A 22,912-nucleotide genomic window follows, 5' to 3' on the forward strand; every position below is an offset into this window, starting at 1 on the left:
TGCTCCTGTGCAGCATGTGCGTGCCAGGCATTGTTTCTCATACATCTTGCATTCACTCCTGTCCTGGATCTCGCCTCACCCTGGTCCCAGGCCCCCACAGGCGGTCACCAGGGTTCCCTAGACGTGCCCATTAGCTCACAGGATCCTCAGTGCAAGATCAAGGCCCAAGCAGACATCGCACAGACAAACCCCGGACCCCGTGCGATCATAGTATCATAGTAACTAGGGTCAGGAGGGACCTGAACAGATCATCTAGCCTGAGCCCCTGCCACAGGCAGGAATGGATGCTGGGTTCACAAGACCCCAGCCAGGTGATCATCCAACCTCCTCTTGAATGTGCCCAAGGTAGGGGCAAGGACCACTTCCTGGGAAATTGGTTCCAGATTTTGGCCACCCTAACTAAAATATTGCCTTCTGATCTCCAACCTAAACCTATTCTCCATCAGCTTATGACCATTGTTCCTCGTCACCCCAGGTGGTGCTGGGGAGAAAAGGGCTCTTCCTATTTGCTGTTGATCCCACTGATGAGCTTGTGGGCAGCCACCAGGTCCCCCCTCAGCCTCCTCTTGCTGAGGCTGAACAGGTTCAGGTCCCTCCATCTCTCCTTATAGGGCCTGTCCTGCTGCCCTCTCCCCAAGTGAGTGGCCTCCTCTGAGCCCTCTCCAGGCTGGCCGTATCCCTCCTGAAGTGTGGTGCCCAGAACTGGACGCAGTACTCCACCTGCGGCCCGAACAAAGTCACATAGAGGGGGCGGATCACCTCTCTGGACCGGCTTGAGATGCACCTTTGGATGCATGACAAGGTCTGGCTGGCCTTGCTGACTGCGGTCTGGCATTGGCGGCTCATGTTCATCTTGGAGTCAATAATGGCTCCAAGATCCCTTTCCACCTCTGTGCTTTCAAGAGGGGAACTCCCCAGCCTGTATGTGTGCTGTGGATCCCTTCTCCCCAGGTGCAGCACCCTGCATTTGTCTGCGTTGAACCCCATCCTATTCTCGTCTGCCCACTTTTAGTCTGTCTAAATCTGGATGCAGCCTCTCTCTCCCTGCAAGTGTGTCCACCTCGCCCCACATCTTAGTGTCATCAGCAAACTTGGACAGCGTGATTCCCACCCCCTCATCCACGTCGCGGATGAAGATGTTAAACAGCGCGGGACCGAGCCCTGGGGGACCTCACTGCTCACATCTCGCCAGGTTGAGTACGACCCGTCCACCACTACTCTCTGGGTGCGCCCCATCAGCCAATGTTTTTACCCATCCTACTGTGCAGGCATCAGTGCTGCAGTCACTTAATTCATTGATGAGGATGGGGTGAGAGACAGTGTCAAAGGCCTTCTTAAAGTCCAGAAAGACTACGTCCACAGCGACACCATCATCCAAGGATTTAGTTACTTGGTTGTAAAAGGCAATCGGGTTGGTCTTGCAGGACCTGCCTTTGGTGAACTCATGCTGATTGCCCTTGAGCATGATCTCCCCTGCAGGCCCCCCACAGATGTGCTCCTTGATGATCCCCTCCAAGAGCTTCCCGAGCACCGAGGTGGGGCTTACAGGCCTATAATTACTTGGGTCCTCCTTCTTCCCCTTCTTGAAAATTGGGACCACATTAGCCAGTTTCCAATCCCCTGGCACCTGGCCAGATGACCACGAATGCTCATCCAGCCGGGCCAAAGGCTCCGCAATGACCCCTGCCAGCTCCCTCAGCACCCTTGGGTGGAGGGCATGTGGACCTGCAGATTTAAAGATGTCTAGCCCTTCCAGAAGATCCCTAACTACGTCTGCACTGACTGAAGGCTTGATAGAGCTATCCCCAAGGTTGTCCCTACCTCTGGTAGGTGAGATATCCCGGTCCCTGTTCAGGAAAACAGAGGCAAAGAAACTGTTAAAAATATCAGCTTTCTCAATTGGCGTGGCCACCAGATTACCATTTGTGTCTTGCAGGGGCCCTACATTGCCTGGTGCCCTCTTCTTGCTCCCAATGTACTTGAAAAAGGACTTTTTGTTGTCCTTAATCCTGGACGCTCGCCTGAGCTCCATCTCTGCCTTGGCCTTCCTAACAGCCCTCCTGCAGTCCCAGACTGAGGAGAGTACTCCTCCTTGGTGATAGTTCCCCCCTTCCACTGGTTGTACGCTTCCCTTTTCGTCCTCAGGCATTGTTGAATGCCCTTGCTGAGCCAAGGGGGTTTCTGAGCACTCTTACCTCCTTACTTCTCTCAGGGACTGTTATCCTTTGGGTCTTGATGGTTCATATGTCATGGGACAAACCCTAAAGAGTTCACGGGTCATGGTCAATGTCCTGGGACATTGCAACAGGTGTCTGAATGGCGGTCCTGGCATGGCCTTGTTGGATCAATGGCAGCGAAGCAGCATCCTAAGCCGTGATGAGAAGAGTGATGCGTGCATGTGCCAATCCTGGGGTATTTCTATGCGGGGATAAGCACAGGTGTGACCCAGGACAGGCCAAACGCAGCGTCTCTGCCTGTTCTCCCGTCACCCTCCTTTGAACTGTGCTTTCTGCACAGGTCGCTCTTCAGCGCAGGCTCCCTGCTTCTCCGGGCTGGGCTAAACCAGTCCAGCTTCTCAGCTGCTGCTGCAACCCTTCTGGTTTATCTCCCTCCCGGCGTATGGTCCTTTCCAACCTCCTTTCCCAGGGTGCTGGATCCTGCCAGCTCCAGGTTTCCTTCGATCCAAGCTCAGGGTTGCAAATGTGAGGTCTTGCACTACCCTCTCGTGGTAAGCCCTGGTGTCTGCTCTGGATTGCACAGCCCAGCTGCAGCTTGCATTGCTCAAAGGCGTGGGAAATACTCTCATTATTAGTGTGAGGGATGTTTAGCTTCACATCCCGCCCTATGTTCGCAAGGCTCTGGGCGGCAGAAGCAAGCAGGTTTATACCTGAGATGATTTTTACCATTTGAAGCCTCCTAGAGCCATCACTTCACACACGTGGGGAGGTTTTCAAATGGGGGAAGTCACCCTAATTTAACCTCCTTATAAATGCAAGGCAAACTGCGGTAGTGAGTCCTTTCCCTTTATTGCACACGGATGGTACTGCGGCTTTTCATCACTCGTGGCTGCCACTCTGGAGCCAGGGTCAGCCTGCCTCACAGCCTGCTCCCTCTGGGGCATTAAAAATGAGAATACAAATGATGTCAACACCCACCTGGGAGGGGAGACGGGGTGCAGATTGCACTCCAGAGGCCCCCGGACCCCAGGGCTGGGAGACCCTGGAAACACAAATTGGGCAGGGGTGAGACTGGCCACCGCAACAGCCCCCTGCCCAGGGCCAGGACCCCCGCCAGGACCCTTTGCACAGGGTGGGCCAAGTGGGAGCTCCAGCACCCCCACCCTCTGCAAAGCTATGAGGGGAAGTCCCTGCCCCATTGCTGCATGGAGGGTGCAGAAGCACTGGGAATGCAAGTGGCACTGGGAACCCCTCTCCACCCCCCAGGACCCTTTGCAAAGAGGGGGGAAGGGGTGCACCCCAACCCAGCCCTGTCCAAGTATTGCCGTGTGGACAAGCCCATAGTGCTGCCATCCACCACGCCACCCCAAAAAGAGGGCCACCCACACCCCGGCATCCAGGAGGTGAGCATAGTCACCTGAAAAATTGCTTAAAAATTGTAAATATATCAATAAAACATCATGCTCAACGGATGCCTGTATATATTGTGGTGTTTCATTTTAATTGTGGATTTGGGGGGTTTTAATCATAGGATTTGCAATTTGTAAACAAGGGAAACCAGGGGCCTGGGTGGTGACTGGCAAGTCATCGTCACCCAGGGACCCTGACTTCCTTTTCTTCAAAATCACTGATGATGAGGAATATCTCTCCCTGGCGCGCTATTGCAGGGAGTCAGTTAGACAGGCCAAGGCAGGGCTTGAGCTCAGGCTGGCTTCAGCAACCAAGGACAATAAAAAGTCCTTCTTCAGGTATATAGTGGGTAAAAGGAAAGCTCAGAGCAACACAGGGCCCCTGCAGGACAAATCAGGACAGTTGGTGGTTGATGCAGGGAAAAAAGCAGAGCTCTTCAATGAGTTCTTCGCTTCAGTATTTCTGTGTACTGACCAAGCCAGTTCCCCCGATCACTGACGGATGTCCACGTGGCACCAGTCCGCCTACGGTTAGTTCTGAAATAGTTAAGGGGCTCCTGGAGGAGATGGATGGGTACAAGTCAGCAGGCCTGGACGACCTCCATCCACGGCTGCTGAAAGAATTGGCCGATGTCATAGCTGAGCCGCTGGCACGGCTATTCGAGCACTCGTGGTGCCCCAGCCAGGTCCCTGAGGACTGGAGAAGGGCCAATGTGGTGCCCATTTTCAAGAAAGGGAGAAGGGATGAGCCAGGTAACTTTAGACCAGTCGGTCTTACCTCTATCCCTGGGAAAATGCTAGAGAAAATAATCAAGGAACACATTTGTGCAGGCCCGGCAGGGGAAACGATGCTGAGGGGAAACCAGCACGGGTTTGTCACAGGTAGATCTTGCCTGACAAACCTTGTAGCCTCCTATGACCAGGTCACACACTGCCTGGACGTGGGAGCCGAGGATGATGTCATCTTCCTGGACTTTAGGAAGGCCTTTGACACAGTTTCGCACCCTATCCTCATTGGGAAGCTAGCAGACTCTGGAGTGGATGCCTACACGGCCAGGTGGGTGGCCAGCTGGGTTAGGGACCGCACCCAGAGAGTGGTGGTGGATGGTCCCTTCTCGGCCTGGTGGGAGGTGGGCAGTGGGGTCCCACAGGGTTCGGTTCTCGGACTGATATTATTCAATATCTTCATCAGCGATTTGGATGAGGGCATGGAGAGCACCCTCTCCAAGTTGGCTGATGATACCAAGTTATGGGGCAAAGTTAGTCCACCGGAGGGCAGGAAGCAGATTCAGGCTGAGCTGGACAGATTGGATCAATGGGCAGAGAGAAATAGGATGCCATTTAACCTATGAATCTATGACGAACTCGAAGCGCACCCGCGGAGGTGACGCAGGACGCGCAGGCGCAGAGAGCTAGTGGATTTCCTAGGACAGGCTCGTCCAACATGCGGCCCCTCAAGCCATTTTCTTCTGCCCGAGGTCCCTCGCTTGGGATAGGCGAGGAGTCCTGGCGCCTGCTCCACGCTCCACGGTGGCAGGAGGAGCCCGGCCCAGAGGCGCTCTGCATCCAGCCACCTCCTTGGCGGTTCAGGCAGAGCACTGGGTTCGAGTGAAGTGCAGGAAGGATACAAACTCACACAAATGCTCACTGGAGAGGACAGTGCTATCAGCCCCCTCTTGCTGTATCTGTGTTGTTCTGATTTCCTGCTCTTCAAGTGTTGCCCCTCAGGAGCTGTTATTCAGGTATGCTGGAGCAGGGGCGAGCAACTTAAGCCCACAGGCTGTCTCCGGCCACTAGATCTGGCCTGCAGAGTCCGAGGTTTTTGCCTATGATTGTGTGTTTGCCTATGATACGCTGGGGCTAAGCAGGAAGGAGTTGCACTGGGGCTGGGCAACTTCAACCTGCACTTTTGCTGCTGCTGCTGCTTCTTCCCATTGCCTAGCCTCCCTGCGGCTGCAGCCTGCAGGTGGTGGGGACCGATGCTAGGGCTGGGCTGCTGGAAGCTGCATCCTTATGGCTGCCAGTCTTACCCGCCCCCACCTTCACCTCTACCCTCACTCTCCTTTCTCACCCAGTATGAATGCAGTTTCCAGCTGCCTGGCCCCAGCGCAGCTCCTCACGCTGTACCTGTGCCCTAGGAAGGGGGGGGTCTTAGTGATCCAACAAGGGGCTTGTCAAAATGGCAGAAGAGGGACGCATTCCCCTTCCCCTGCGGGATAAATGGCTCAAACAGTTTTAATTGATTCTTCTTCTCCATTAGTAAAGAACGATCTTCCTGGAAGTGATAGAAATGTAACAGCTGTGATTGATAGTTTCTAAAAAGTCTCAGTTTGGAAACAGCTTGCCTACTTTGCTTCAGTTTGGATGGAATAACTATTTTTTTATCTTTGGATGGGCTTCCCCAGCAGTCGTTTCACGTTGCCATCAATCTCTGGGTAGAAAAGGGCAACCTCATCCGTGTCAAAGGCCACGGGACAACCCTTGCTGTGAGGGTGATACAAAGTTTGTGAAACTGTCGGACAGCCGTGTCCTAGGACAGAGGCGTGCGAGCCGGGGCTGCACTGGGACCGCCTGGCTGCCGGGAGTCTGGGGATGTGGCCGGGCGCCCCGCAGTCCAGGGAGGGGGCGGGGGGCACCCCTCCACCCACAGCTCTCCCCAAATTCACACTTTTGGGGGGTTTGTTTGTAACGGGAACGTGCTGGTCCCAGGCCAGGCCAGTTCCCAATCCGAGAGCCAGTCGGGAACGGAAAGTGGCCCTACCGCTTGTATTTCCAAATCCTTTAGCAGGCGTCCCCCGCCGTGGGGTGCGGCTGCCCCCCACTCCCACAGCACGCACACTTTTTATTGTGTTTCTGTATTTTCAATGACCTAAAACACACAAGCCCCGGCCCAATTCTGCGGATGCTGAGCAAAGCTGGCCGCGCTGCGGGGCCGCGGTCCAGGGCGGGAAACAGGCCACTCGGTGGAGGGCTCGCTGGCCCGGACTCCATTTCCCAGCAGCCGCTGCGGCCCGCCATTACCTAATCGAATACGGCCCAGGCAGGCCACGCCCCCTACCTGTTTCTCCTGCCTCGGTCCGCGCCCTGTGCCGAGCCCCGCTCTGGCATTCGTGCGCATGCGTCACTCCCTCACCGAGCTTCCCTGGACGGAAGCAGGGAGGCGGGGGTAGGCAGACCGCTCATGGCAGGGCGGGACAGCTGCCCTGCTGATTGGCTGAGAGTGCTGTCGGTCATGCGGCCCTTCCAATCCCCAGGGCAGCACAGTGCTGGGTGCAGTGGAGGCCGTGCACGTGTGCGGATTCAGCGGTGCTAATCCTTATGCAGCACCAGGAATTTAGGCGTGGCCCGAGAGGTATTTTGACCCATAATCCCATCCTAATCTGACCTTCGTTTAGGGCTCTGTGCTTGATGTGAGATATTTTACATATTAATTAGTACTTATGCCTAGCTAATGACATGCTGTCTCGTTAGGGTGTGGAATTCATTAATAACAAGTTTTTATTGGGTCTAGATTAGCTTTGAATAGGGAACGGGGAATGACTAGGGAATGGGGAGTAAGGAACTGGGAATAAGGGATAGGAATAAGGAACGGGGAATAAGGAATAGGAACTGGGAATAGGGAATAAGGAACTGGGAATAAGGAATAGGAATAGGGAATAAGGAACTGGTAATAAGGAATAGGAATAGGGAATAAGGAACTGGTAATAAGGAATAGGGAATAAGGAATAGGAACTGGGAATAGGGAATAAGGAATAGGAATAGGGAATAAGGAACTGGTAATAAGGAATAGGGAATAAGGAACTGGGAATAAGGAATAGGAATAGGGAATAAGGAACTGGTAATAAGGAATAGGGAATAAGGAACTGGGAATAAGGAATAGGAATAGGGAATAAGGAACTGGTAATAAGGAATAGGGAATAAGGAATAGGAACTGGGAATAGGGAATAAGGAACTGGGAATAAGGAATAGGAATAGGGAATAAGGAATAGGGAATAAGGAATAGGGAATAAGGAACTGGGAGTAAGGAACCAAGTTCAGCCTCATGGGGTCTGTGGGCTGCACTCATCCTGTCTCCCTGCCAGGCTGCTGGTTGCCCCCATCTCCCCTTTCTGCCCCACGTGTCGGGGGTTTGAAGCCTCCCCAGAGGCACTGGGGCTGGGCTGTGCCAACGCTCCTGCCGGCACCAACCCTGCAGAGTCCTGGCTGGAGGGTCTTGCCCCCGTCCTTGCTCAGGGTCCGGTTGGCGCTGCACTCGGGTCAGGAAGGGATTTTCCCCCTGCTCAGACTGGTCCAGGCTCTTTGCAGGGTCTTTGACCCCTGGCAGCAGCAGGACGTGGCAGCCGAAGCTGCTCTGCTTTCCCCAGGAAAGGGTGGGGGCAAGGCCTGGGGGTGGCAGTAGCTTTAGGGAGGGGTGAGGAGATGGAGGGGTTTTGGCTGGATAGGGCAGATGCTGCCTCAGGCAGGGGTTGGGCTGGATGTGCCCCTGGGGGTCCCTTCCAGCCCTCAGCTGTAGGGCTTGGGAAGAGGAACCCAGGTTACTGGGACTGGGGAGGGAGGTGGTTTTGTTGCAGTTGCTGCTTCCTCTTACACCTGCTTCCTCTCCGAGGTTGCCGCATAGCATGGTGGGTGTTGTTCCTGATACCGATGGTCCCATCTGCAGAGAGCTCAGTGATATGCAATGGAAGCTGTGTGGTTGTCCCCACTTTCGGTAAGCAATGGGCGCAGGGGGAGCTGGGAGCCAGGATACCTGGCTTCTGTCCTGGCTCTGGGAGGGGAAGGGGGACTGGTGGGTGAGAGCAGGAGGGAACTGGGAGCCCAGACGCCTCGGTTCGAGGGGGTGACCCCATTATAACCAGCACCACCCCAGAGCCACCTGCATCTGGGAGCCTGGATGCCCACCCCAACGTCAGTCACCATCCCAGCCTGGTTATAACCAACCCCTGATGCCTGCCCCGAGCCGGCTGCAGATCATCCCCCTAATGTAACTGCCCCTGCTGTTCTCCTACCGGCTGGGATGGGCCTTGCCACACAATCTGTCTGGCAGATGCTGGGGGAGGTGGGGGGGGTTCACATCTGTCTGAACATCCCCCCCTGTCTCCTGCAGAACTCAGGTCTTCCGCGGGCTCGCTGTCTTGTCCGTGTGTTCTCGTTCTGTTGCTGCTACTTTTCTACATGATAACCTGCTGCATATAGGCAGCTGCCCAGCTCTGATGCGACACCAGTAAGTATCCAAGAGAGAAGCTGGGGTGTGGCTGGCTCTGGGGTGGGCACTAGGCTGGGTAGAACAGAGCTTCTCGCTGGGGTGGGCAGCAGGGCTGGGTATACCAGGCCCCCCCAGTGTGGCTGGCTCTGGGGTGATGGTCATATTTTGTGTCTGCAGCCATTAAAGTGGGTGACTCCTCACCCCCTGGCTTGTGTACAATGCTGGGTGAGTGTGCTGCCCGGCTCGGACAGGGAGAGGGACACAGGCTTGCCCCCGTCTACTTTTGGTTTTGGAGTGAATGGCACCACCCCCTACCCTGCACCCACTGCAGACCCCGGTGCCCCCCAGTCTGTGCGGTGGCATGAGCCCCCCATGGGCCGTGCCTCTGCCCTGCTCTGTGCCTCCCCTGGGCTCTCAGCGCAGCTCCAAGAGGGCACTGGGACAAGGGCAGGCGCACCTGCTGCTACATGGTGCTGCCTGGGAGCTTGGGTCCAGAGAGTTTCTAACAGCATCTCCTCCCGTCTATGCTCTGCTTCTGCCTAGAGTATGGGGAGCTTGAGGAGAGCGGATGCAGTATCCCCAGACACTGCTATTGCATCCGGGCAAAGCCAACTTAGCTGTGATTGATATGTACAATATCACCTCATACCTCAAAAATTTCACCAACTTCTTATCAAAATATAGGTTAATGAGGAAGCTCCATTTGACTTAAAGAATGCCAACATTCATTGTGACCATCTACAAGGACAAGTCGCGGGAACTACCAAGGCACTGCCCTCCATTTCCGGGAAGTTTTTTATTGTCATCCTTCTACTGAATCGCTGGCTCCCCCTTTTCTGAATATGTCTTTCCAGAATCCCAGTGCAGCTTTGGAGTATCTCAGGGTACCACTGCCATGATCTTTGTTGCACGACAGATCCAGAAGTGTAGAGCGCAACACCAGGAGCTGTTTATTAGGGCTGTGCAAAGCTTCGGATCATGATTCAAATTTGGAGATGATTCGGATGATTTGGAGGCCGAGTCTATGAATCCAAATCGAATCGCGGGAAGCTTAAGGCTTTCCGAATCGATTTGGAAAAGATTAGGAGATTTGCCCATAGGGTATAATGGAGAATCAATGAAATATCTGTAACTTTGTTGTCTTTTGGCTCATTCAGATGAAACTTGCAGGGATGGTAGCCTCTGCTGAGAGGACGATGCATGCCAAGTTTCAAGGAGATAGGTGCAGGGCGGTCCTGCACCCCTAGCTGCTGACAGGCAAAACTCGTGTCATGTGCTTGTGCAATAGTGTCTGTCTTGGGGTATGGGGTGGGGGGAACTACTGCAGGCCTGGCTGCTAAGCTACTGTGTTACCAGTCAGTCATGATTCACTCAGGGACCAGCTCAATACACAGTAGCTAGCTAGTAGCTACTAGATAACAAGTTAATGAGCAAGGATTAACACCTAAAAATCCACAGAGTAAGGAGAGGAAAGAATCGATACAGAGCCCAACTGCTTCTGCTCCAAGACAGACACAGTCAGTTGCACAAGCATCCATGTCACGAGTTTTGCCTGTCAGCAGCTACAGTTGCAGGACCCCAGAACCCAGAAGCCCCTGCACCGATCTCCTTGACAGCTGGCAGGCTTTGTGGCCTGTGCAGGGGTAGCAGGCCTGCGGCTTTCACCCTGCTGCGCCTTAACACACACAGTGTCACCCATGTCACGAGAGTGTCACCCATGTCACAAGTTTTGCTCATCCGCAGCTTGAGGTACAGTTTCCCCCAAACCACTGCATGTATCTCCTTGAAACTTGGAAGGTTTTATGGCCTCAGCAGGGGCTACCATCCCTGCAGTTTTCACCCCCCTGTGTTGTAACACAGACGTGACACGAGTCTTGCTTTCAAGAATTTGGGATGCAGTGTGCCCTGAGCCCCTGCACCAACGTCCTTGAAAGTTGGCGGGCTTCATACTCTCAGCAGAGGCTACCACTCCTGCAAGTTTAATCCAAATCAGACAAAAAAACCAAAAGTTACAGATATTTCACTGATTTCCCCATTATAATCTATGGCTGAATCGCTGAATCAGCTCCAAAGCTTCAGAGCCGATTTGGCTGAAACAAAGTGGGAAACCTATTCGGAGCTCTGAATCGAATCGCTGGCATCCGAATCGGCCAAATCTGAACCCAAATTGAATAGTTCCCTATTTGCACAGGCCTACCGTTTATGGTATTTGTTGACCTAACCAAGGCCTTTGCCTCCATCAATCGTGAAGCCTTATGGAGGGTGTTGGCTAGGCTTGGTTGTCTACTCAAGTTCATCAGTGTCCTCAGGCTACTCCGTGGTGAGGTTACCACCACGGTCCTTTGCAGTGAATTTGAGACAGACCCATTTTCCATCTGAACTGGTGTCAAGCAGGGCTGCATCATCACCCCAACTCTTTTTAGGGGGTTTTTTGATCCTCATCCGCAACCTCCTTCCTCCTGGGATTGGGGTTGAATATTGAATGGATGGTCAGCGTTTCAACCTGTGGCAGCTTCACAGCAAAACCAAAGTTACCAAGACTGGCATTGCTGACCTTCAGTATGCTGATGGTTGTATGCACACTGAGACCAATTTGAAGTCCATCTGTGACCTTTTCTCAGGTACCTATCACAGCTTGGGACTCTCCCTTAAAGATTAGGAAACATCAACTCCTCTGGACTGACTGCTGTGTGTGGATGGCTGGCAGTTGTCTCCCGAAGTAAGACCTCTTCTCTCAACCCAGTCATAGTAACATGACCCATGGAGGACAGAGGAAACGCTACACGGACACCCTGAAACCATACCTTAAGAAGGGCGGCATGAACCCTACAAGCTGGGAAGTGCTGGCTGGTAACAGGTCTAATGGTGCTACACCCTACATCAAGCTACAGGCCATGTCAAAGACAACGGTCTTGCTCAGGAAGCCGAGAGGGGGGAAAGCGCACGACATCCTGGGCAACGGCTGTGCTCCCCCCCAGGGCACCTTGTGTCAGATCTGTCTGATATATTCCATTTCTATGAAGGTCTAGGTTTACTGAAGTGTAGGAATAAGCTTATTTTGGAAACCTCCCCTCCCAGAGCTAGGAAAGCATCTGCCTCCAGCCTTCCCTCTGGGTGCAGTAAACTGACATTAAGCTATTCCCCCGTTGCACGCACACGATTGTTCGGTATCGCTAAGGAGGCGGTTTGGCCCTGAGATCTGCTGATCACACGCAGCGGGTCTGGAAGGTGAATCTCTGCCTGATTTCAGCCTAACAGTGAGCAACGCAGACACGCATGAGACACGTCTCGAGGGGCTTTTAAGTCTCTCAGACAGACGCCAGATTTGGGGTCAGGAAGGAAATTCCCCCCCTCCAGCAGGGTCACGGCCTTGGTCTGGGGTCTCTGAAGTGCCTACCAATAGCTGTACACAGCAGGAGCAGGGCGTTGGTTGCAGCAGCCCTGTTTCCCCAGGTCCAGGGGTGACGTCTGGTGCTCTGCCGCGTTGCTCCGTTTGTACACACTGGTTTGCACAGGGCTGAACCTGCTTCCGGCAGGGCTTGGGCTAGATCGTAGCTCTGGGGGGTCCCTTCCAGCCCCACTTCTCTGTGACTAACTTTATGACCCCTGAAGGGTCTCTTCCACTCCAATTTCTATGCACACTGTGACAGTCCTTCTCCCTGTCTCGCTACCCAAGGAACTGTCCACTGTTTTTTCTCCCCAGTTTTTCTTTTTAAGCTAGTCTTAACTTTATAAATGAGATGGGATTCTTCTGGCCACCATGTACACCTCTTCCTGGGGGTCAAACTGAACGTACTGACGTTGGTGCTTCTTCTACTGACTTGAAACAAATAGAAAAAAACGAAGTGGCATATATTTTTTCCATATACACTTTCTGGGAACAATGAGGCATTTTGTAGCACTGTTTATATATGCTTTTACGGTTCATAGCAACACTTGTGTAATATTTTGTTTACAGAGTAAAAAACATCCTATAATTTTATGGACCATGCTAAAATAATCTTGCAGTACTGTAAAGAGAGCTTGTCCTGTGACATGTAGCACCTCCTGAATGGGAGGTAGGTGGAGGCTGCTCAGGTGCTACTTTTTTCTCAATTAAAAAACAAGCTCATAAAAACAAGGTTGCATGTTCATTGCCGTGTGGGGAGGTGTGAGGCTGATCCTCTGCTTTGCCAGGGGTGCTACCAGGCAGGGTCAGCCATGATGAGGGGTCTTCTCTCCCCTCCCTTGCAGCTCCCCATGGGCCTAGACAGTGAATTGCACCTAAGCAATAGTCTCATTTCCATCGTTGGCGTGTGGGGTGCGAGTCGCTGCCTCTGTCCTGTTACAAGAGTTTAAATTCTCTGCCAGGGTGAGGTCGGGGGGCTGTTAACACCGTCAGATTCGGGTCCTGTAGTCTCGGCTGCCTGTATACGTGCTCAGTGGTGCAGGGAGCATTTTGTTAGAGCACACCCTAGAAAGCTGCTGCAATTTAAAAGGCTCACTGTCATGTGTATTAAGCCCCTGCTGCATTTCCAAATGCTCATGGGGTGCTTTAATGACAGCTCATTGATGGAGCTGGAATTAGAGCGCTAATGAGAATGCTAATGAGCACATGTAGAGGTGCCTGATGACTTCTGTGCAAGAGGGGAGCCTAACCCCGGTCAGACCTTCATCCAGCAGCCATGGAGGCAGGGAAGGACCAGGCCTGTGTGCCCCCAGGGTAGGCACAGACATTTCCCCCTGCGGTGCCAGCCCGTGTAGCCCAGCTGGCACAAAGGGAGGCCAAGGGAGCTCCTGGGTATGTGGGGAGAGGAGAGGGGGCCGCGCCACTGCAGCGAAAGCACTGAGACCAGCCCAGCTCCATCCTCTTTGCAGCCCCCCTGCAGGGAGGGGAAGGCTGCTATTCAATCCCCCTCGGTCTTCTCTTCTGCACACTAAATCAGCCCATTTCCCTCAGCCTCTCTTCAAGTCATGTTCCCCAGTCCCACAACCATTTCACTGGTGTCAGCTGGACTCTCTCCAAGCTGACAGGACTCTGGGACTGTCCCAGTGAAAACAGACTGTCCCGTCTCCCACCTGAACCACTGCTTCATAGATACAAGGATCGGTATTTGAAACACTAAGAGCTACAGGCTGCCCTCGGGGCTCTGGGCACTCCTCAGTCGACCTCCTTAGTTCAGTGGTTCTCAACCTTAGATCACCACGAGGTCCAGGCACTGCCCTGAGAGCCAGGAGCCCTTTCCACCACCTCCCAGAGCTGCTGTGCTGCTAGCTCTCTGCTGTGCCGGGATGCTAATTGCATTAAGTCTGATGTGTTCAGAGATCAGCGCCATCCCGGAGGTAGAACAGCCTATAAATAAGTCTTTGGGTTGCAAGCGCTTGCAAAGAAGGTGTGAATCCAAAGAAAACACTGTCTTGCAATGCCCTTGAAAGAAGAGAGCGCCTTTCTGCTGATTCTGGGATGGGGGAAAGACAACCAACATGGGGCACAAGGTCACCCACGCGGCAGTAGCAAACGGGGTCCTCGTAGGGGAGAAGATGCTCCTCGCATCTAGACCTGAATGTCTTTTCTACGCTGACCAGGCCTGGCCTCTGCCGCCTCTACTTCTCGTCTCTCTCACTTCTCCCTGCTTTAATCCTCCCCGGCGCGTTTACACGAGACACTTACTGCGCATTAGCCTCGTCATCACGCTGCAGTAGCGCGTCCCGGCACAAACCGTGCTCAGAGCCGACTGTGCAGTGCAATGAGGCTAATGTGCAGTAAGCGTCACTAAATAACTGTGCGCCGGCACGACTGCGCTGTAACTCTAGGTACCGCACATTTCGTTTTGACTTTATTAAGCGAGTGCTAAACTAAATGTGCAGTATCTAAGTATCTAATTGTCTGCTAGTATCTAAGATGCATTAATGAACGTGTAGTCACATCCCATGTGTCTCTTCTCTGCTTCTCCTGGTTCATGGGAGGGTTTTCAGCACGGATTTAGGGGGATCCTTGCGTCCGTGGTCACCTGCAAGTACAGGAGACCTCACTTGCTGGACCAGGGCCCCCTTGCAGTCTCTGGGATGCACATCAGCGTGGGTCGGACGCTGATCTCTGATCCTGCCACCTCCCTGCCGGGATGCAGTGGCCTTCCGCAGTGCTGCGGCCGACGGCGTTCATTCACCAATAGGTTTTAGCGGGTTTCTTTGCTGCTCCCATGCTGCACAGCCGGGTTTTGCAGGGTCTTTTGAAGAAGCATTGCCTTACAAGCGGTGTTTTTCGGGATGCTGAGGACTACAGCTCCCAGAATGCACTGGGCTTTATCCACCGTTGCCATGGTTCCATGACAACAATATACCAGCTCCCAGCCCTTGGCATAGCCGGCGCTAGGGACCAATGTGACAGTCCTCCCCAGGGCTGGGGTTTGGAGGCCTGTTCGGGCCCCCTGGTGATGGCGAACGGGGAGCTGGACGAGGAGAGCCTGCAGGACCTGTACAGCTGGGTGGACGCCATCCCTCTGTCCCGGCCCAAGAAGAACATCACCCGGGACTTCAGTGATGGAGGTCGGAGCCACGGGCACCGCACCCGCGATGCTGCAGCTCTGGGGGGGTCCAGGATGAGGGCCGGACTCCGGGGCTTGGCCCTATCTCTGACCCAGCATCCCGGACTGAAATGCGACCAGTTCTGGGGGGGGGTTGGACCCATTTGGGGTCCTGACAGCTGCATGGGGACCCGGGGAGCTTTGGTAACCCCTGCTGTACCCCTGGTGGGGTTGTGTCTCTGGTGCTGGAGAGGGACAGGGCCCTGGGGAGTGTGTGTGTGTGTGTGTGTGTGTGTGTGTGTGTGTGAACATGAGACCAAAACAGCAGCTGCTGGCCAGCCCCTTGGGATGTGGTAGCAAGGCCTGGGCTTTCTGGCAGCCCTGGGATCAGCCTGCAAAACCCCGTGGCACGGCAGCGTTGTGGGGTTTGAAGCAGCTCCAGCTGGCTCCAGCTCCTGGAGTCCCGTGATGACTCCTGGCACCAACCCCACAGGGTCCTGGCTTTAGGGTCTTGCCCCTGCGCTCAGGCTCAGCCCAGTGCTGCACTGGGGCAGGAAGGGATTTCCCCCCTGCTCAGACTGGTGCACACTGGGGGGTTTGCCTTCCTCTGCAGCGGGGGCACGGCCTCTGCTTGGGGGGGTCTCTCGAGCATCTATCAACCTCTTATAGAAGCAGGACGTTGGCAGCTGTGGTCCCCCCGCTTTCCCACGGGTGTGATGCCTCGTGGTGTCAGGGTTGACGGTACTTCTCCTGAACATTTAGCTGACGGATGTGTCTGGGCTGGTTTGGACAGAGCCGATCCTGCTGCAGGCAGGGGTTGGACTGGATGTGACCTCTGCCAGCCCCGCGGCTCTAGGGCTCTGATTGTGCGTTCACAACGCTTGCAGCGCAGGTCCCTGGTCCCTTGTCCTCCTGCTTCACCTGGGACCAGTGAAGGACATTTGGGATGTGTCGTGCCCCGTGCCTGGGAGCCGAGTGCGAGGTTTTGTTCCTGATGCTTCTAGGAGCAGGTTGGACCGACACTTGCTAGGCTGGTCCTGCTCTGAGCACAGGCTGGACTTGCAGGCCTGGCCAGCCCCATGGCTTTAGGATTCAATAAGTGATAGGCAGGGGTCTGGACTGGCACGGTGCGGCACGGTACATGATATCAGCGGGGCTTGCATCTCACCCGGACCTCCCGCAGCTGCTGCGTCCGCCAGGCCCCAACCTGCCGCCTCCTCTTTCCCACCCAGTTCTGGCAGCGGAAGTGGTGAAATTTTACTTTCCCAAAATGGTGGAAATGCACAACTACGTCCCGGCCAACTCGACCCAGCAGAAGCTGTCCAACTGGGCCCACCTCAACAGGTACCGGCATGCCCAGGGACCCTCTGGGGTTGGGGGCTAGGAGAGGCTGGGCCAGGGGTGCTTAGGAAAAGCAGAATGATTTGGGGAAACTTGCTTTCCTTCCAGTCCAGGCCACTTCTCTGACATCTGATCTCAGGCCAGGGGTGGACCCAGGATTTTGAAAAGGGGGGTGCAGATGGTGTAGTGCATCCTTGCATTCAACAAAACATGCATTTTCTCTCATTAAAGACCAGCTGGAAGCTTTCCTAACAGCCTAGGGGGCTGGCACGATATTATGCAGTTTAAGATCTGAGCAAAAACCAATGGAAATATTGGAGCGTTCCTGAATTTGCTAGATTATATATCCAGTTTTAAAGGAAACAAAAGAAACGAGGCTAAAGAATCGCCAAAATTAGTCCCAAGCTGTCATGTTACACACCCTGTCATACTTATAGTTAAATGTACATCTCTCATTCAGATCTGTAAATCAAAAATAGCTTTTTTGAGTGTCTTGACAGTGTCTCCACTACTTCATTGTTAGTCATTTCTACACCAGAGTTCATAGGATCATGCCAGAGTTAAGGTTTTTAGTGAGCTGCATCCACCCCTGCCTCAGCCCCTGCTGCCTGGGGTAGGATGAATCCCACTGGAAACAAATCAGAAAGATGTCTAGTTGGCAGCCGGTATCTAGGGGTTAGTCCTGTGGCTGGTTTTGTTCAATGTCTTCATCAATGACCAGGAAGATGGGATGCAGCGCACCCTCAGCAAGTCTGCAGATGACACCAAGCTGGGGGAAGTAGTAGATATGCTGGAGGGCAGGGCTAGGAGTCAGAAAGACCTCGACAAATTGGAGAATTGGCTCAAAAGAAATATCCTGAGGTTAAATAAGGACAAGTGCAAAGTCCTGCACTGAGGAGGGAACAATCCCATGCACCGGCGCAGGCGGGGGGTGACGGGCTGGGCAGCAGCTCTGCAGAAAAGGACCTGGGGGGACAGGGGACAAGAAGCTGAACAGGAGCCAGCAGTGTGCCCTTGTGCCAAGAAGGCTACCGGCATCCTGGGCTGCATTGGGAGGCCAGTGGATGGAGGGCAGTGATTCTTCCCCCCTATTCTGCACTGGGGAGGCCACATCTGGAGTCCTGTGTCCAGCTGTGGGCCCACTACAGAAAGGATGTGGACACATTGGAGAATTGGCAACAAAAGTGGTTGTGGGTCTGGGGGATGGACTGGTGAGGAGAGACCAGGGTAACTGGGCTGATTGAGTCTGCAGAAGAGCAGACCGAGGGGGATTGAATAGCAGCCTTCACCTCCCTGCAGGGGGGCTGCAAAGCGGATGGAGCTGGGCTGGTCTCAGTGGGGGCAGATGACAGAAGGAGCAATGGGCTCAAGCTGCAGCAAGGGAAGTTGCGGTTGGATATTAGGAAAAACTTTCTCAGTAGGAGGGTGATGAAGCATTGGAACAGGCTCCCCAGAGAGGCGGTGAAGTCTCCATCCTTGGAGGTGTTTAAGCCCCAGCTGGACAAAGCCGTGGCTGGGATGATGTAGTTGGGGCTGGTGCTGCTTGGAGCAGAGGGTTGGACTCAACGTGACCCCCTGAGCCCCCTTCGACCCTCCTTGTCTGTGATTCTAGGATTGAGAGACCCATGATAATAACCCATCGTTGCCTGTGCTGCGCAGGCAGGTCCTTGGTGGCTTTTAATCAATGTTGCTTTGTTGCTTGTGCCCATTAGGCCAGCTGGCTTTTCGGGTGATGTTCCCCCCTGAAGCCCTTACCTGATGCTAGACTGGATTTGCAGAGTGGGCAGGGGCCAGGGCAAGCGGCACCGTGGCTGCCCTCAGCCCCTCACCACCGTGGTCTTGTCTCTGGCAGGAAGGTGCTGGCCAGGCTGAACTTCAGCATCCCCGAGGACGTGGTGCGGAAGGTGGTGCAGTGCGTGCCTGGAGCCGTGGAGCTGGTGCTGGTTCCCCTGCGGCAGCGCATCGAGGAGAAGCAGAGGAAAAGCAAGGTGGGAGCTGGGTCAGGGGTTGGGAGTAACCCTGTGTGTAGCAGGAAAAGTCGAGCACTGCGGAAGATGCTGGTGTGTGTATGGGACACCCTCAGACAGACTCGTCCCTGGGCACCAGGGTGCCCTGGGGAGGGCAGGTGCCCACCGAGATGATGACTGAACTGCCCTGCTACGCTGGCCTGGCTGTCACTAGCAGGCTCCTTGCTGCCTGCGCGAACCCTGCTACAAGCAGCATTTGGGGGTGGCTGCCCTGGTAGGACCGTGCGGTGTCACCCAGGGGCACCCATGGGCCTTTTCCCCATCTGAGCCCTGTGCCAGGGGCAGGCGGTGCTGGGCCTTTGCAAAGCACCCGCATTGTGTTCTCCCTGCTCTCTCCTAGGACCTGGCCTGGCGCTCAGCCCTGGATGAGAACTCCTCCCCGGAGACAGGTAGGGCTGATGGCTCTCCGTGCAACCCACACTGTCCAGGATCAGTGCCTGTCTCTGCCACAGACTCCTCCTGTGACCACAGGCATGTCCCTTCACCACTGACCTGCCACAGAGGGGGGGGGTCCTGGAATAATTACCGTATTTTCTTGCATATGATATGCAGCCTTTCCTGCAAAATCAGGCCCCAGAATTAAGTGGGGAAGCTGATTTTCTGCCCAGCTTTGGCAGCACCTTGCTTTGATTCCTGCTCCGCAGTGCAGCAGCCATGATATTACTGTTCAGGCAGCTGAGGGAGTCAGCTCTTCACTTCGCAGGTGTTAACAAGCACCTCTCCTTTCTAATCGTCTTGGTGTTCTGCTAATCAGGGTAACTTTTCTTACAGTAGTTTTGCTGTCTGTGAGCTGCTCCTGGTCTCTCTCTCTCTCTCATAGATCCTGGTGACCAGCCTTCAGCAGCAGCTAGGGATTCAGCTTTAGTTAAGCAAGAAGGGGAGGGTGAGTCAACAGAAGATTAGGTTTTATCCCTGCTCTGTGCAGCCATAATGCTGGGGAAATGTTTTTGCCTTTCAAAAACAAGGTTTGTAGTACATTGCGGGGTATATTATAGGCAAGAAAGCATGGTACTCCCATCGCAGCAGCTCCTGGAGATCTTACTGGGGATTGGGGCCCTACCCAGCCCTGTGTTCAGGGCACCCCTGGTCTAGAGAGACATGCCAGACAGGGAATGTTGCTATACAGGCAGGGAAACTGAGGCACAGAGAGAGGATACGAGACTTTCTTAAGGTCATACAGGGAATCTGTGCTGCAGGTGAGAACCGAACCCGCGTCCCAGAGTCTCAGCTTGGTGCCTGACCCCAAGGCCAGCTGCATAGCCTGTCTCCCCACTGACCCTAACATCTGCCAGAGCTGGGAGCCCATGAATTGTCTCCTCACATCTGTGGACTAAGACCAGCCAGGACCTGGCTCCAGCACAGGCCCCCCAGTTCTTACAGCCCACCCCCACCAGGCATTCAAGGCTTCTCATCTCCAGCCTCCAGCCCACAGCTCCCAGTGCAGAACTGGGAGCATGGGGCGATGCTGGGTCCAAGCCCCGGTTCCTCCCAGATGCCCCGTCGGGCTGACCCAGCGCCAGCTGGCTGTGCCTGGCCAAACCAGCCCGTTCCTGAGTTTCTGCCGAGGGGTTTTTGGAGGTTTTTGGGCTTTGCTGGTTGCTCCTGTCCCCTCCTTTCTGCTCCATGTGTCTGGGGGGCAGGTTTAAGTCCAGCTGTGGGGCCTGGAGCCGCGGGGTAACACGTTACTGCATCACACAGGGTATTTATCCAAGCCAAAGGCCAATGCAGCAGGGATCTACCAGGAGTCCTCGAAAGCGGAGAGGTAAGAGCCCGCCACAAGTGCTACGGGATCTGCCCGGGAGACCTGCCCCAGGAGGGGCTTTCTTGCGGCTGGGCGAGGCCAGTGACTTAGGCCAGGCGGCTCTGTGCCCCGGTTCAGCCAACTCCCACATCCCAGCCTGGCCCAAGGGGCCTCTGGGCTGCTGGGAGCAGGTGTGACTCTGCATCCGCAGCCCCGGGTTGATTGTCCTCCACAGGCTGCCGCAGAGCAGCCGTTTCCCAGCAGATGCAAAGGTCAGCAGGCTGTGGGTTTGGTCCTGGGACAGGCTTACCCACTGTAGCACGGTCTGGAGGGTAGGAGGGTGCAAGCTGAGGGCCAGGAACAGGGGGTTTATGGTGCTGTTTATGGCTCTGTTGCCTCCCCTCTCTGGGCCTCAGTTTACCGATCTGTGCAATGGGCACAGACAACTGCCATGCAGGCTGAGCTCGCCCTTGTGCACAGGAGGCAGGTCCCCCTGGCCACCAAGCCCCAGCTCCTGCATTAGCAGGAAGCCATGGACCCACGCAGCTGCAGGGCACCTGCCGACACCCTGCAAGCAGGCGGGAGATGGGCGTGCTAAGGCCGCAGCTGAGGTCACCCAGGCCACGGGACTTCTGTTTCTCCCAGAAGCTGGTCCCAGGTTCAGGCCAACGCCCCCAGCCCCGGTGCCCCACGGGGGAGTTTGCCCCAGCTCTGGCTTCTCCCTCTCTCCCTAGGACAGCCAAGGCCCAGCCAGGCTATGCTCAGGCCTTGCAAGGGGACCCCAGAGCTCACCTCCAGCTGGCAGAGAGGGAGCAAGCCCTGCTGGTGGCCCGGGAAACGGTCCAGGTGAGGGCGGCTCGCGTGCCCCGGCCATGGCAGTGCCCCCAACCCTAACCCTAATCCTAACCCTAACCCTGTTTCCCCGGATGTAAAATGCAGCTTAATGTTGTTGCATAAACCGCAGGGTCCATGCCCCAAATGAGAAGCGGGTGGAGGCCTGCTAGAAGCGGGTAGGGGATCTTGTATCAGGTTGCTTGTGGGCTCTCCCTCTCTGCCCAGATCCTGCAGATGAAGGTGCGGCGGCTGGAGCAGCTGGTTCACTTGAAGGACATTCGCATCGACGACCTCACGCGGCGGCTGCAGCAGAAGGAGCAGAAGTGAGGGGCCCCGTGGCCTTCCCGTCCCCTCTCGGCCACAGACCGGGCCTCTGGGACCCCTCTTGCATGTGTGCGTGTGTGTGTGTGTATCTGAGCAAGCACCCCCCGCCTCAGGACACCTCCTCTCTCTCAGCTTTACCTATCTGTGCAATGGGCGCAGTGACTGCCTCACGGGGCGGGTGAGACTGGCCCAGCTCGGTGGGGGTGGGAGGGGGTTGGAATTTGAATCCTTACCCAGGGCTCCCGGCTGCTTACCATGCAATCTGCAAGGCTGAGCGGGGGAAACTGAGGCCCAAAATGCAGCTGGGGAGGCAGGCCCAGGCGCTCTCCTGCAGTTTGTGCGTGCAAAGGCCTTGATCATGCCAACGCTCCTGTGATTGCAACGATGGACACACATCTACAACCAGTCACCTTGGCATTTACTATGCAGGGGAGCCACGGGACACAGGCCTTTCTCTGTCGCTGCCCGTTCTTTCAGAGAGACTGCAGGCGGCATCACCCCTGGACCTGGTGCTACGTTTCCGGCAGGCAAACCTCACCCATTTGGCAGCTTGTAAACTAACTCATTCCTCCAGCAATAAAATATCTGGGAGGCAGCATAGATCTCAGACAGCTTCAGGATTTCGGTCCAGCCAGCGGCTACAAAGACCCCGGTTATTGGCTGTTTTTGGCCCCCAGGAAATCAGGACCAGTCTCCCAGAGGGGCTAGGCCAGTACCTGCTGCCTGGGAACCTCTGTGCAGTGAAGTCCACCTTGGTGTCTAGCCCCTCCAACGCTGGTCACAGGCTTACTAGAGGATGGAGATGTCTCTGACTCATGGAGAAGCAGGGATTCAAGCCAAACAGCTGTGGAGATAAGGTTGGGGCTGGGAGTGAGATAACGGGCTGGGCCGAGCCCCCTCCCCAGGTCCAGGAGCATGGGGAGCCTGCTGCTGCATGCATCTCTGCAGATGCCCAGCCCTACCTCTCTCACGGATGTCCCAAACATGCACCTGCCTTCACCCTTGGGCACCCACATGTATCCCCGGGGCTGGCACGGGGGCCTCCTTGCATCCAGTGCACACATTTGCAGTGCATATTTGCATATACATGCACAGTGGGCATCAGCTCAGAGCCAGGATACGGGCAATGCATCGATAGATCCAGGCACACTTTGCAGTGCTACTACACTTGCAGCTCTTCTGTGCCGCTGCCAGCACCACCAGCCCGGCCCAGCCCAGCCGATTCAAAGGTCTGAGTCTCTTGCGATGAAAAGCCTGGCCTGGGGGGAGATGGTCCTGGGTTAAGCCAGGCTTGGCTTTTGCCAGAATCAAGGGTTCAGCCCACAAGCCCTCGAGCCGCACACTCTCCAGCAA

The 22,912-nt window shown here is 55.1% G+C and overlaps 1 protein-coding gene and 1 long non-coding RNA gene across 4 annotated transcripts; both read left to right on the top strand.

Annotated features, from left to right (window-relative positions):
• The first annotated feature begins 6,815 nt into the window (after positions 1–6,815).
• Positions 6,816–12,909, top strand: LOC106738010 (uncharacterized). Its single transcript, XR_001372518.3, has 4 exons — positions 6,816–6,938; positions 8,193–8,294; positions 8,691–8,807; positions 9,474–12,909. It is a non-coding gene; the product is annotated as an uncharacterized LOC106738010 (long non-coding RNA).
• Positions 12,910–15,104: 2,195 nt separating this feature from the next.
• On the top strand, positions 15,105–22,159 carry SPEF1 (sperm flagellar 1). 3 transcript variants are annotated; one of them, XR_009459652.1, is made up of 9 exons: positions 15,105–15,314; positions 16,525–16,636; positions 18,486–18,621; positions 19,001–19,049; positions 19,481–19,543; positions 20,359–20,422; positions 21,136–21,247; positions 21,461–21,628; positions 21,989–22,159. XR_009459652.1 is itself a non-coding variant. In XM_059721403.1 (8 exons), exons 1-8 carry the CDS (start codon positions 15,203–15,205, stop codon positions 21,560–21,562), a joined length of 750 nt encoding a protein of 249 aa, XP_059577386.1. In that variant the 5' UTR covers positions 15,105–15,202; the 3' UTR covers positions 21,563–22,159. The 3 variants fall into 3 exon arrangements, 2 of the variants coding, with proteins under 2 accessions (XP_059577386.1, XP_019353954.2); XM_059721403.1 differs by having other exon boundaries at positions 21,461–22,159; XM_019498409.2 differs by lacking the exon at positions 19,481–19,543 and having other exon boundaries at positions 21,461–22,159.
• Positions 22,160–22,912: the final 753 nt, after the last annotated feature.

Source organism: Alligator mississippiensis, chromosome 2, assembly GCF_030867095.1.
Source record: "Alligator mississippiensis isolate rAllMis1 chromosome 2, rAllMis1, whole genome shotgun sequence".
Taxonomy (NCBI): Eukaryota; Metazoa; Chordata; order Crocodylia; family Alligatoridae; genus Alligator; species Alligator mississippiensis.